Source organism: Ceratotherium simum, chromosome 36 (assembly GCF_057802395.1).
Source record: "Ceratotherium simum simum isolate JZ-2026a chromosome 36, ASM5780239v1, whole genome shotgun sequence".
Classification (NCBI taxonomy): Eukaryota; Metazoa; Chordata; class Mammalia; order Perissodactyla; family Rhinocerotidae; genus Ceratotherium; species Ceratotherium simum.
The window spans coordinates 6,188,437-6,204,602 of NC_141935.1; the positions used below are offsets into that span (position 1 = coordinate 6,188,437).

A 16,166-nucleotide genomic window follows, 5' to 3' on the forward strand; every position below is an offset into this window, starting at 1 on the left:
AATCAAGTGGAACTAAGTATTTATAAACGTTTCTCCTGCTGAGAGTATATTTATCTCTAGTTTAATCATAGGATTTACTAAGTCCAGTTCTCTCTTTCGTAAGAAAGTTGCCAGCAGCCCAACAACCAGCAATTTGTTTCTTCATCACTGTACTGTGGAGTACCAATTCCACGATGATCCTGTTCAACTGTGGTCCCATAAATATGTAACCAGCACTTTCCCATTGCAAAATCAGACTTTAATCTCTGTTTGATAGAGGTATAATAATGTCTGTTGGGAATGTGCTTTCTAACACTCTATTTGAGTTTTATTCGGAAAATTATGAAAATAAGTAGATATTATCTGAAGCTGTTGCTCACTTTTGAAAATTATTTTAATTTGAGTGATTTATCTAGAGGAGCAACTAAATTAGATAACCAGGCTAAGTAAAATTCCAATTGAATATGGTTCCCCACTGCCACTTAAAATATTTGAATCCAAAGAGAGGAAGTGGTAATGTTATAAAATGGCAAAGCCTTATCTCCTTTTTCCTACTTTTCACCCCAACTTGCAGAGAAGAGAGAGGTGATGTCTGTTATAAACTGTCACACTAAAGATTTAACGATAGAATTAGCATAGTTATAGCTGACTCCCAGTGAGAGCTTATTACTTTCTTTCTGCTTCTACAATAATTTCCCAAAGAATTTTCCCCTAAGTAAGACTTAGATAATGAATGAAAAGATCATATCTGCTTCTTGCATTTCATTAATGAGTTTAAAGTATTTGTCACGTTTTAAATCATTATACTATCTTTCATAACTTTTGTTTTGCATTTCTTTTCAATCGGTTGGATATGATTTCTTGCTTTGAGATAAAAGTTTAGTTTTGATTTGTTTTTCAGATATTCTGGCCTTCCTTAAGGAATCTATTTGTTCCGGTCTTTCTAAACTGTTGGCTTGCCAAACACGCCTTGGAAAATATGATTGTAAGTATAAAAGTTAAGTTAAGTGCAAATATAAAAATATTTTTCACTCCTCCATTATTTCTTACTTACTTTCAATGCTCAGATTAAACACGGAGAGAAGATGATGTGAGGTTTTAGTCTTGTACTTCCTCATTTTGCTTTCTTCCATAAAATATAAGCACATACTATTTGAATTTATTTAGTTATAATTAAACTTCTAAATGTTTTGTTTTTAAACTGCTTTCAAATTAATTTAGTATCTTAGTAAATAGATTTATTTAAATGTTGGTAAAAATGAAAGAGTTTTGGTAAAATACTGTTAAATAATTAAAGTGATATGTTGCATAAATGTCTAAGCTAATAGACTTTAAGTCTGCTTGTATCCTAATCAGAATGAAAACTTATAAAATGCCCATATTGCGAAGTCACTACCTTTGTAAGACCCTATGACCTGGTAAACAAAGTGGTTCAGATTTTCCAGATATCACCAAACCAAAGCTCACTGCTATTTGGACCAGTCCAACTAGTGAGCCAGTCTTCTGAAGACAAATAGCCTCTCTTCCAAGGCAATCTGTTGATGCATAATGGGACCCCTGGTTTTAAGGGTTCAGTTGGTAATGTTGTCAAAGTTTTCTTAACTGTGGGTAGTTTCACATTCCATAAAAATCTATGGGTTTTATAAGGCTCCGTACTGGAGCTGGAAGCCCCTCATTTAAAGTCATCTTTTTAGATTGGGTTGGGCTGGGTTGTGAGGGAGATATTAGGAGGGAGAAAGGGAAGCTGGAAATAAGAGATGCAGAACTCGGAGATGTGCCAGAGTTGCATTTTGCTCAAGGCTGACCCTGTTGGGGAGGACTGATTTATAACTATGATCAAAACATGCTTACTATAGGCTTCAGTACTTGTAAGTGAGCTGTAAGACATTTGCTATTTAGTCCTTCATTCTACAGATGTTAATATGAGTCCACCATAAGCTAAGTACTCTGATATGATAGGTGAATGATTTAACTTCTTTGCTAATTTCTTCATCTTCAAAAGAGAATAAAACTACCTACATTACAGACTTGCTGTGAGAATTAAATGAAATTACATATACATACATATATATGTATGTGTGTGTGTATGTTTATATATATATATATATATAATATTGTATCTAATATAAACATAGTAAGGGCTCAGTGTTGTTAATTTTACTACATGGAAATTAAATTTGTTTAGAGGTGAACTTGTTTTTCTTTTAAAAAATTGTGAAATTATGACAAAAGTTTTGACCAAAAGGAATATTTGAATAGCATTTGAGTATTCACAACCAGATGAATGTTTCTAAACATTTATATTAAGTAACCACTGGAGTCTCATGAAAGTATGTGGCCAAAGGATGGGAGAATGTAGCAAGTGGAGTGGTTTGCAGAAACACTGGGCTGTCTTAACTGTCCAAAAATAAAACCGTTTCACTAAATATAGATTGCCTAAATTGCTAATGAAAAACATACGCCAGGAAAAAATAAACCTCTTGGCTAATTTGTGTTATTAGCTGTTGGAAAAAATAACGTAACCAAGAGAGGAATCATTAGTCAGTCATCGTGAGTAAAAGCAGTGCTTTGCAATATTAATTTAGGATTCAATTTCTGTTGTATTTCTATATTTTGCTTCTCTTCCTCTCGCTGGTTGCTGAAATTTTATTCATTTTTCTGCTCTTTAACATTGCTGTCAGAAGAAAGTAGGGGATGAGAGGTGAAATTTTAGTCAACTTAGTTTTTTGTTTTCAAAAACAGTTCTGCGTAAATGTGTGGTAGAGAGAGATAAAATAATGGATGGTTGAGATTTTATGTTGGTGACGTTATTTATCTCATGTAATACTGATTTTAAGACTGTTAAAACTTTATTATAAAAAATTTGAGATGAACAGAAAACTATAAAGTAAAAAATTATGAAAACCTACAAATCTACCATACAGACTAAATACTGGTAATAATTAATATCCTTCTAATATTTTCTGTGAAAAACCATGCACACATATGATACATGAAATTATGTTGTATGTTCAATTTTATAATTTGAGTTTTTTGTCATACACTCGTGTGTAATGGACAAGTTCCTGTGTCATTAAATATCCCTTTTCAAATCATTTTTAATGAAGGCATTTGAATCTACTGTATAGTTTTGATCAATTTATTTAACCATTGTCATTGCATATTTTAGTCATTTTAATACTAATGAACATTCATTATTTCACACTGTTATAATTTTGCAATAAAGATGAACATACATACATATTGATTTCTGTCTCTGATGATTTTCATGTGGTTAATTTTTACAAATTATGTTATTGAGTAAATATTCATTAAGTGAATGAATGAATGAAATAGAAAGGACATACTTATGAATTATGACTCATAGTACCAAATTACCCTCAAGAAATTTGTAACAATTACATGAGCAGTATCATATGTAAGTGCTCATTTTTTTGTGTAAAAATATTTTGCATAAACAGCAGTGGGTATTATTATTTTTTAATATCTTTCAAATGGAAAGTTAAAAAATATGTCTTGAATTTACATCTCTCTTAGTGTTAATGAAATTAAACTTAAAAAATTTGTTCATTGGCTACTTAATTTTTTTGTTTTTATGATACATTGTCTAACATAATTCATGTTATTTTTCCTGATTCAGAGAATGAGATATGATTGTAGTTTCACCTACTATTACTTTCCCCTTAATTGAATTTATTGTTTTCTGATTTTTTTTTTTCTTTTAATGAGGAAGATTAGCCCCGAGACAATATCCATTGCCAATCCTTCCCTTTTTGCTGAGGAAGATTGGCCCTGGGCTAACATCCATGCCCATCTTTCACTACTTTATATGGGACGCCGCCACGGCATGGCTTGATAAGTGGTATGTAGGTATGTGTCCAGGATCTGAAACTGTGAACCCTGGGCCGCTGAAGCGGAGCATTCGATCTTAACCACTATGCCACCAGGCCAGCCCCTATTTTCTGATTTTTAAAATTAGAATTTCACATAAGAAATCATGCTTTCCATGGATGGCTTTTGGGGAGTCAGTGCAACATCTCTACAGATGTTTGTAAGGCGAGTAAACTGAAATTTGGTGCTTTGGTGATCTCCCGTAGTATTATCTTTGTAATATGAATGCTATAATAAGATATATTTAGAACTAGGCAAAAATGAAAATTTGCTGCTATATCCATTTAAAGTATATGTATTGAATATGCACAAGATTGTTGAAATGTAACACATAGTACTAAATGTAATGAAATTCATGAACATTTAGTGTGTATCAAAATTTAAATATACTTTTTCTGTATTATTTTAGAATGATCTACACAGAGCCATTCAGCGCACACAGTCTGCAATGTTTAATCAAGTTTTGATTTTAATATCTACATTACTATGCCTTATCTTCACCTGGTAAGATTGTACATATCAGCATTTTTATTACATTTCATTTAATTATAGTCTCTAAAAAAACAATATTATAAATCATTTTGATTTAGAGTTGGCTAAAATAAATAATAGATAAATATTCGCTATAAAATGTGGTGAACCATCTACAGGAATCAAAGTAAAATTCTTACTTCAGTCTTACAGAAAAAACAAGAAAGCGCATCTATCCTTTGGTATTGATATTTACTGCAAACCTGACGTTTTCCGAAATGCTGTAAACAACCAAATCATAAGGATTTTCACTGCATGTCATAGTTGTCAAACAAGAATTTTTCCTTCAAACCTCTGACATAGAGGTGCCCCTATCTTTCTACAATCTTCAGAGCAGGAACACTGTTGAGAAAACTGTCACTGCCCATCAGTGTCGCTGCCTGTGGCTTCTCTCCAGATGTTTTAGTGTGCAATCAGGTAGAAAGCAAGGGCAGATCTCCTGACAGTGCAAGGCAGGGTCTGGTACTTTGCTTTATTGTAGAAAACAGTTATTTCTTCTTTTGGAAAGTCCCACTTTGACAATTATAGAGTAGTCCAATGTGAAATGGTGCGCTGCACATATGGATTCATGCAGATCCTTAACTGGAGAAAAACATGTGAAAATCAAAAAATGAGGTTGAATGATATATCTGTTTGTCAGGAGTCCTCGATATTATATGTAATTGTGTTTTCGCCTGGATTTGACCTATTGAGAAAGAGAAAAAGCTAATTAGGAAGTTCTAAAACAGGAAGAATGCACTCATACACTAGTATAACTGAACTAGATATGAATATAGCTATAGATGCATATTATGTAAATATACATAGAGATATATAGGTATGACAACTACTTTGCATCAGTACTATGCAGTTAATATTTCTTAAATAGATTTAAAGTATGTTTTATTGGATACTTTTATATTTTAAAAAAACCTATTTTAGGGCATTTAATGTCTTTAAATATAAAAGATCCCTCTAAAATTGACAGAATGCCATCTTATCGTTTAAATTTTTTTTTTTACTTTTCACAAACTGTTTTTATTGCTCACCTAGTAATTATCTAACTGCATAAATATGAAATACAGCAATGACTTCCCAAGTCACTAAAATTCATAATTTTAAAATAATGACATCATTTGAAGAATTTTGGCGTTTTTTTACTTAAAGAAAAGTACTTAAAATTAAAAATGTTTGCATATGTATGCACATGCTAATATTTCAGTTGCTGAAAAATTACAAAAAGTAAAATGAATGCTCTCTAAATATTATATGTAGTCAAAGTAAATTTAGTAAAGAGGAAATTGAAATATCAATGCTAAAATAAGGACAAATTATTTTTATATGATGACACCTAACTTAGTACTTTTGTTGTGGAAGCATCCTCATCACGATGAACCATCTGTAGTGGTCTCTCTGTTTGCTCTTATTTTCTGCTATATGTCTATTTCTTGAGTAGTTTTTATTTTCGAAGGAAACAACTTGACTAATTTTGCCACTTTGTTATGCCAAGGGATACGACAGTGCTAGATAAAAGGTTTTCGTGATCTATATGAAATTTCTGTTATGCAATTTATTCATTATTTAAATCGTTTGTGTTCCACTGTTTGTTTTATTTGCAATTATAGTTGCTTTTGTTCTTTTTGTTGTGTGTATATGTATTTCAATTTTTGACATCTGAGGGGCAGTTTTGACAGGTATCATCTAATGTTACAGTTGTCACCAACATGTGGATATGAGTCTGTCTCTTAACATGCAATTATTATATAGACTTATGTTTAGATACATAAAATATTATTGTTTTTAATCGTATGTACATTAATACATTTACATTAATATATTTTTAAATTATAATATCTACAATGATGAAACCAAAGTTTGATTTCTTTGTATATTCTTCTTTAGCATAACAAGAAAAATGTCTTCATAAATCATGATCATCATAGTAAGGTAGAATAAGTCTAATTTGAATTCACCATAAAAAATGTCATCTATGAGAAAAATATAAACAATGTTATATTAGTTATATTATGCAGGCTGTTTTAACCACGAGTTATACCACAGACACTATGAAATACAAATATACACAAAGGTACAATAACTTAAATGAACAGAAATGTCTACGCAGTGTGTCCAAAACTGTTACATCAGCTTAATGCTGTTAGAGACTGAATTTCCTTGTATCTTGTTTTCTGCCATTCTTAAAACATGGTTTCCATCTCATGGTTCAATATGGCTGCTCTAGTGTTGCAATTACATCCTAACTCCAGCCTGAAGGAAAGAAGAAGATAAGACAGAACCCAGCAATTGCATGCATAAGAAATTGCATGCTGAAATTTGGTCATCTATCCACACATAGCTGAAACGGTGTCTGCAAAAATGTAGTCCTGCTGGGCAACAATATACCCAGCTGAATATTGTACTATCATGGGAAACAGAAAAACTGGATACTGTGGAACAATAAACAAACTCTGGCACTGATAAGTCATAAAATCCATATGTACATCATTTGTTTAAAACTGAGGGCTATCCTAGTTTAGAGCCCTTGGGCAACTTACGTAATTTACCTAGCCTTATTTTTCATGTCATTAAATGAGGATGATATTAATCTCCTTATAAGATTTTTGTTGTGTTTTTTAATGAGGATTAAATTAGATATGTTTATAAAATGTCTAGCAGAGAGCATAGCATATGGTGTGAACACTCCAAAAATTTAATTTTTTCTACTTGAAATATCCTCTTTATATAAGAGGATTAAATTATCATGTGAATCCCCAAAAACTAATTTACTCTAAAACCATAGTAACTTACTAATAATACTATGAAACAGAACCAGGATGCCTAAAATATTTAATAGGTAATATGAGAAAACATCTTCCTCTACTGTAATGTATTCAGGTTTTCTGCACTTCCTACATTTTTTTAATATTTGTTTCCTCTGCTTAGTCTCACTAGGTTAAGGATAGTGGTAACATCTTCCTCTCTCTCTGGTTCCATTTAATACTTTTAATTTTATGGACACAGCATCGCAACATGCCCATGGCTGCAATCTGATTTCCTTTAGGGCAGTTTCTTTATTTGGCCTTAGAATAAGATGTTAAGTAGAAACAAGGGGAATGATAAGTAGGGGAAAGATTCTAGGCAGCAGATAAGGGAGTGACTGCTTTTTAAAGATAAAAGTAAAAACTATTTTTTAGACTATTTAGGAGTTTTTCTCCTATGAATAAAGATTCTATCATTTTTGGCCTACTCACTGAATATTGAGCCATATACCATGTCAGAAATTACCATTATTTTTCCTACCTGACCTATCAAAGAAGGATATCTCAGATATATGTGTATATATATATAAAATATATATATATTTGTGAATATGAATATATATGGAGAGAGTATATGCGTGTACAATCTCACCACGATATAACATATATATACACATATTATACATATATACATACATATATATATTTTACATCATGATGAGATTAGTCGTACTTAATTCCTCTTACATTTTGTCATAGAGCAAGACATGCAATGCTTTTCCAATTCAGAACTTTTAATATATACTTTATAATTTAAGCCCCAAAAGATTCAGGAACTATCTGATGAACTGGCTGTATTGTTCACGTACCTCACAATCTTAAAATTACCTGTTTTGGAAAGCTGCTATATGGCTTTAAAGTATGTCTTCTCTTCATCATTATTAACATTACAAAGAACTATCATTAAGCATCTGTCTACAAGAGACACGTGCTCAGTGCCAAACGGAAATAAAAATTAAGCTGCTAACCCGCTCTCTGTAGCAAATGTGCTCAGAATTGTTTTTTGTGTTATTGTAATGGAAGTGGACTCATCTTTCCTCACGTTGGCTGTGTACTCCTCTTGATCAATAATGCACACTTCCAAGACAGCTGGGGATTGTGATTCAGCCTGTGTCTCTGTAACAAAGCAGAGGAAACTGGTACATCTGGGAATTACGTGCATGACTTTAGATTAATTATCAGCATATTCTAACCAATAATAAGTACTCTAATTTATAATGCATTTGGTGTTTCTAATTTTACACTAGTAGACATTTTGTGCCTACTTTATGTCAAACTTTAATTTTTTATTTGAATATGTATATTTACATATTTTCATATTATTTCATAGAGTTGTAACATAAAGATCTATATTAGGTTAATGGATATTTTATGTTTTAGTCCAATGTAAAAAGTTCAATTCACCTCCTCAGTCTTATTTAAGGTGAAAATAAATCCATTTATTTATGGTTTAAAAATGGGATCTGGTTAAACATTATTAGCATGCTTAATTCAAAAGCATTTGGGATTTTCTTGCACATCTCTAATTAACACTTATTTGAATGCTGGATGCTTAAGTTCTTGAACTCTATTTACTGATTCAACTCTTAAGACAAAGAGCTGCTTGGGAAGTGGACAGTGGGAAGATAAGTACCATAGTTAGGAGAAAGTATTAGAACATGGTCTAATGATGTTACCACCGACATGATATTTGATTACTAGTTTTGTTTGATCACATTTGTTTTGCTTACATTATAAACGAATGACAGAAAGTGCATTTGTCTGAAGATCTGGCAACTGACTAACAACCCCCAGGTTTGTATTAAACTAGAACAAATAGAAAACTATTTGTCCCAATTAAATTTTGCCTAAGTGGGCTGCCAGATTTTAGGCAGTTAATTAGCCAAGAAAAGTAAATTCAAGTTGGGAAAAAGGAAAATATGGTTATTTAACATATAAATAATAATAATGTAATTATTATTAATATGAGAATCTAGGGAACATGGTTTTGAATTAAAATTCTGTATCAAGCAATATTGAAATATGAAAAAAATGTATAGTTATTTTCAAGCATGCAGATCCTGAGAATAATGGCTAACATTTCAGGTGGTTACTATGTCAGGCACTTTTCTGAGCACTTTATGTGTATTAAGTAATTTAATATTTAATAGCGTATAAGGTAAATTCTATTATCTTCATTTTATCGATGAAGAAATTGAGGCACAAAATAGTTAAGGAACTTGCACAAAGGAACAGCTAGTAGATCTGTTTAAATGTCCACTAATCTGTGGTCCGTGCTAAAACTTGAGGAAGAAATAAAGACATTACCTACAAAGGAATAAGAATCAATCTGATATCTATATTCTCATCTGAGCTAATAGTTTCTACAACACTTTTCCCAAGTTTCCAAGGAAAATTAATTTACAACCTAAAATTTGATAGAATGTAAACCATCATTGAATAAGAAGGGTAAGGTATAGTTAGCTTCAGACATAAAAGAACGTACAAAGTATGTTACCTACTACATATTAAGGATGTACTACAGAAATAAGACAAAAAAGATAAAGGAAAAGGAAATAAAATATAGTTTATGAGAAGCAATGGTACATGCAATAGCAACACACTGTTTCTGTCGCTGGGAAACCCCATTTTCACACTGCATTCTATCAGAAGTACAGTTGAAGGCTGGCCAGGCAGAGGCGGAGACACTATTTTTATTTTCTCTGGCTTGGGCACCTAGGCAAGGGAGGTTTCCACTTAGAAGCTGGGGTGAAGGAGTGAGAGAAAGCCAAAGTTGTCATACCACACCAACCTGGGACCAACTTCTAATCGTCTTTATAAGAGAAGTTCTGTGGGAAAGACTCTGTGACATTAGTTTTATACCACTCGAGATGGTCAGACATGTATAAAGCAATCAGGTGATAATCTCAAAAATGAATACGCTTAGAGAATATGACACCTATGAGGTCTCCTTGAAAAAATTACTCTATGACAATCTAGCCAATTAAGAAATAAAACTAAGAAAAATAAAGACTTGATAAAAGAGATGAGAGAAGAGAGAAATCGGTTTAATTGTAAGAACAGACATGAATGCTCAGTTCCCAAAGAGATCCTAAAGTGTCACATAATAATAAGAATGATAGTTAATATTTATTTGTCTTACCTTTTTTGCTAGGCATTTTTTTAATGCTTTATGTATATTAAATTGTTTAGTTTTGTGCAACAACCTTCTGTGGTAGATATTATTATTCTCATTTTACAGACAAGAAACAGAGGCACAAGACAGGTTAAACAAAAAGATAAACCTTAGTTTATCTAAGGTCCACAACTAGTAAGAAGCAGAGCTCGGATTTGGACCTAAGTGAATTGGTTCCAGAACCCACACGCTTAACCATCATAATATTATTTGTCTGATGTTCTAGAAGTTATTAACCTAGATATATAAAAATAATAATCAAATTAAAATAAATCAGATAGATTTATGATAATTTTCTCATTTCTATTACTGTGAATTTTTAAATTACTGTTTGAAGTAGAATTATAGTTTAATAAGACATTAAGGTGACAATCTCTTAATTTTTAATGACATTTTTGATTAACTATAAAAGAAAACTTTAGTCATTACTATCTCTTTTGTGTGAATCTTTAGTAACCTCAAATTCAGAAAGTTTCTCATCTTTATTTTTTTTTAAATTTTAGCAAAAATAAATACAATACATTTAGATAAAATTACCACATATTCATGATTACGATTTGTTCAAATTATTTCCTTTTACTTGTTCATCCATCTCTCTTTCTATATTTCTGTGTATCTATAAAAATATAGATGCGATTATATCAAGTGATTATGTATGGATATAAGATTATGTATGATTTTTTTCAACTTTCTTCTTTATATTTTGTGCTATGGTTTAAGTTTTCATGATGAATAGGTATAATTTTTGAAAACAAACAAAGTCACAAAAATTAAGGAATGTAAAAAGAGACACCAAAATTTAACACAAAATGCAAAATGCAATGATCACATTCAATATGATTTGTATAATTTCCTCCCATTAGTCAAACGATTCTCATATTAAGTTTTTCAAAAATCCAAATTTTCCACCTTTCTCTTTCATTTATTCATTGAGTGTCAACTTTTAGATTGAAGCTCTTCTATGAGGTTTTCTTGAAGGCTATCTGAATGGTGGGAGATGCCCAAGCTTTATGCTTCTCAGTGTTGGAAAAAATTGTAAAATGTATAATGTTTCATTAATTATCAGTGTTTCATGCTAGATTTTTATGATATATAAGAACAAAGATTTAATTTTCCTTTCTTACCGTTTTATGTTGAGCATCTCCTATGGTTGGAAAATACAAGATGCTTAACAAATGTTTGCAACTGGTAGACAATAACATTCAGGGGTTAAAATCCCAGAGTGATATCCTTATCAATTGGAGATAACTTAACTATATTGTAAGCTAAGCAGATTCAAGCCATATATTTTGAAAATGATCCTTTAAATACCCTCTTTTCACAGTTAACTTTGGTGTGAGGTCATGGAAGGAATCTTTATAATCATAACCTTCAATGCCAGTATGATTTTATGAAGACATACTGGGATTGTTATCTTCTACCAAAGAGATACAACTGGGTAGTAAAACTTCCACAACTTTTTAATTAAAAAGAAATACTCTTTGAAATAATTTTTATGAATTGCATACACATACCTCATGAATAGGAACTTCCACATAAATCAAATTTTGGCTGTTAATTTTGTCTCAATATAACTTCTGAATTTTTGTCTTGAGAATTTTTCTTCCTTTAATTATAGAATTTGTAAAAGCAGAACAATGTAATAAAATTACTGAAACTATCACCTCCTATGTTGAGCTCAGAAACAAATTGACTAAATACTAGAGAGCATTGTAATACATGTGCTATCATGCTTTTCTCTTCCAATCATCTTTTAGGAGTTTTTAGGTTTTTTTCTACTTCTTGCTTTGATTTTTTTGGTTCTGAAATCTCACTTTTGCTTGTCCCATCCGACCTAAAATCAGATCCTCTCCTGAAAAGCAGACTCCTGAAAAGTCTGCTCATCATCTATTATTTTGAAATAAAGAAAATGCATGTTTGTGCATCAAAGTATAAGAGGGCAAGTGGTCCCTTTTCCTGAATTACTAAATTGCAGTGTATATTGATTTTAGATCAACAGCTTATGGCATGATTCACTAACCTTTTTTGCATAGAGACAAAGACAATGCCCAAGAGAGTGAGAACTTTTTTTCAACAATAGAAAAACTAGATTTATCATTATTTCAAAAACAAAATTTCTCCCTAGAAAATATAAAATCCTAATATCTCAAATTATCTTAAATTCCATGGGAATATTAGGTTTTAGGCAGATACTCTACAGGAAATGAAAATGATTATTTGGAACAATTTAATTGGTATTCATTTAGTAAATACCAAAGTGCAAGTTGTGGGCTGATTTGAATGCTAATGTCTGAATTACAAGCATAAAATCAAAGTGTGAGATGCTTTCAGCACAGAATGCCATTGCTAATTAAATTTTTTCAGTAACTTTGCACAGCCATGGGATTTGTAGAGAGTGCATGGATATTTAAGGTTATTTATTTCTGCCATGTGACTTTTTTTTCTCTGAAAACATTTTGTTGTACAAATTGACATTTACCAGGTGGTGAAAAAGTTTACGATCTCAATATTTCCTCTCATTTAAATTAATATTTTTTGGGTAAACCTTGCCAAAACTTGAAAAATTTGTATAACTAAATGTATAGTTAACATTTTAAAAGAAGCAAATTTTAAAACGCATTAAGTACAAGTGATTAGTAATTAAGGTGCTTTTGTTATTATATATAGGACCTGTTTAAGTAAGCAAACCAATTATGATTTTTCAGTCGGTTTAAAGAGGATAACATGAGAGTCTGTATTTTAAATCCTAATTAGATATTGTTCAGATTTTGTTTTAGGATTACGTAACACTGAAATTTTGTATGGATCTGTGTCAAAGATAACACTTAAGAATGTTTTGTAAAGAAGCGAACCTCACAGTAGACTCTTAAATCTAACATTCATGGAACATTTAAAAAATAGTCTATTTTTATTTAAAAAACCCCAAAACTTTAACATTGAAACTTTAAAAAAAAATGTATTTAATTCATTTAAATTCTTTTAATATTTGAAATATATGCTTATCTAGTATAATTTTTCAGTGCCTGTATTATTTTTTCATTTTTAGTATTGCTTTTTTATGAATCAGCCATATTTTAACAAAAAATAGGTATGACTTTGTACTAGGGTATGTTTGACCAGATACAGGTTGGGGCTGAGATGTGTGGTAAGTCTCATGCTGCACCTGTTCAGCCCCAGCCAGACCTGCACTGGGAGCTTTGTCCTGAATGACTCCAGAAGCTTCCCAGTGCCAGGACGCCATCTTGCAATGCTAGCTCTTATGATTGCTAAGAGCCCAGGTCCATTAGTGCTGTGAATGGTGCACCTTGAGGCCATAACACACTTGGGTGCTCTCCCACCAGTCCTCTCAGCAGTGGGTGAGCACATTCTCCTCTAGGTCAGGACAAGTGTACACTGAGTTACGTTACCTGCTGGCTCCTTCTTATGAGTGATGTGTGAGAAACCTTGACTAAAAATAGATAGCTTTACAATCGATGAAAAAGATTCTCCATTCTGGTTCAGTCTGTGCTTAAACCTTCATGTGCATTTCACTCGGGTGGTTCTTAACACGATCTTATTTTCTGTCACTTATTATGAACTTCCTGAGTGTCCATCTTAATGACAGCTGTTGTCACACCAGAGTGACTACAGAGTTGTTTTCTTCGCTAAGCGTTAGGGTGTGCTTGCTCTTTGCTATAATGGTAAAAATCATGAATTGGAACTGTATGATCCTGAGTTCATATTTTGCCTTTTCCGTTAATTAATTCCCTGAGTATACCTTCATATCATTTATTGAACACATAAATTTGTTAAGAGGGTAGATCTCCTGTTAAGGTTTCTTAATGCAACAATTTTTTTTAAAGAAGTTGACAGTGTTAATGGCAAATTGGATGTAATGAGTGAGAGAAAGAGAAATTGAACGATGACTGAGATTGCATTTTGGGAAACTGACTGAATGATAGTGCCATATGTGAGGATGAGGAAATCTGGATAGGAACATAAGAGGAGAAGAAAGAATCCATTGTAGTTGAGATGCCTCCTAGAAACCTAAGGTGAGGTATTGACTAGCCATTTGTCTATAGGAGCCTAGAGTTCAGGAGAGGGGTTGGGACTAGGTGGTAAATTTGAAAATCATCAGACTATGGGTAATCATTAAAGGCAGATGATTAGGAAGGGATGAACAAAGTGGAATTTTTTATTAAAAACAAAGGAAAACAAAAAACTTAACGGGATAGTAAGAAACATTGTATAAGAATAAATGGCACAATTTATAAGGAGACAAGATCTTCATTCACCTTTGTGTACAAAAAAGGTGGTAGTAAAATATATTAAGTAAAAACTAGTGAAATTGCAAGAATTTGATAAAAATAGCATTGTAGCAGAAGATTTTAATAAAGAATCACATTGCTAAAATGGATCTGTGAATATTTTTTATTTTCCACTTCTCCAAACATAGCCTTTTCTATACCTTCCAACCCAGATGGATGTCTATTTTAAACCACAGTCGACGTCAGAGATTTTATAGTACATTTTCATTATAATAAAAGCATTTTCTTACCATCAAGCAACCAAATCTGTGCAGAATTCATACATCTTTTTAAAACATCATAAACTCTATTTTTTTCCCTTTTAAAATTCCTCCTCATATTTTCCTCCTGTTTTTCCCTTCTTATGAATTCTGCTCCTGTTACCTAACTCCTTAAATTGCTTAGACACTTTTGCATTTCAACTGACATTTAGAATATTTATACTCAGGATCATGTATCATTGCTGTTTTTCTCACAATTTCCTATTGGTAAATTCTGTAAATTATTTCATCGTATTATAATTTACCCTCCTTCTTGCCAATAGTCTTTGCCAATCCATTTTAATGTATTTTGATTCAGTGTTGAGAGACCCATTTCAGTCTTGCCCCTTTCTCTAGATTCATCACTTAATGTAATACTGTCTCCCACGTTAGGGTTATATTAACTTTCACCAATATTTTGCTATGCAAATTTACAGAATATTTCCGATTATCCCTAATAATCCAGATTTGTTTGACTACTTACTACTCTTTTTTAGTTCCTGTCTCTCCATTGAATTATATTTATTATAGACATTTGCTATATCTTTATAGATAAGTTTTTGGTATTTATTTTTAGGTTCCTGGTTTGCTGGCAAATTGATTTTAGGATGTTCTAAATATCTCATTTGAATTTAATATAAGCTTGTTCCCTCTAGTGTGCCTACTGTGAAGGTGAAAACCCACTTTCAATCCCCTGCTTTGTAATTATCTTTTATATTGACAACTGAAGCTCGCCATTCTCCTTTCTTCAAGCAAAATATCCCCCAAGTGCTTTAACTTTTCTCCCCAGGGGCTTTTGGTTTGGTTGTCTTTCACTAAATCTTTTCTATTTTATAATTATAAATTCAAACAAAGCCCATTGCTGAATAACCACAAAGACCAAGGTAATTTCTATAAATACATTTTGTAAATTATAAAGTGCTTTTTAAATACAAAGTAGTGTTGTGTTTTGTTTTGTTTTTTAAGGAAGACTGGCTCTGAGCTAATATCTGTGCCCATCTTCTTCCATTTTTTATGTGGGTCACTGTCACAGCATGGCTTGTTGATTGGTGAACAGGTCAGCACCCAGGATCCGAACCCCCAAACCCCGGGCTGCTGAAGTGGAGTATGTGAACTTAACCACTATGCCACCGGGCCTGCCCCTAAAGTAGTGGTTTTTTTTGTTTTTGTTTTTGTTTTTGTTTTTTGTGAGGAAGCTCAGCCCTGAGCTGACATCCATGCCAATCCTCCTCTTTTTTGCTGAGGA

At 32.0% G+C, this 16,166-nt stretch overlaps 1 protein-coding gene across 3 annotated transcripts in view; it reads left to right on the plus strand.

Annotated features, from left to right (window-relative positions):
* Positions 1-16,166, plus strand: part of KCNT2 (potassium sodium-activated channel subfamily T member 2) — a 341,540-nt gene that overhangs the window by 111,652 nt on the left and 213,722 nt on the right. For all 3 annotated transcript variants that reach the window (XM_087424351.1, XM_014794147.2, XM_087424352.1), the window contains exons 7-8: positions 881-964; positions 4,280-4,374. In XM_087424351.1, coding sequence (XP_087280477.1) covers positions 881-964; positions 4,280-4,374 — 179 coding nt within the window. The remainder of the gene's footprint in view (positions 1-880; positions 965-4,279; positions 4,375-16,166) is intronic.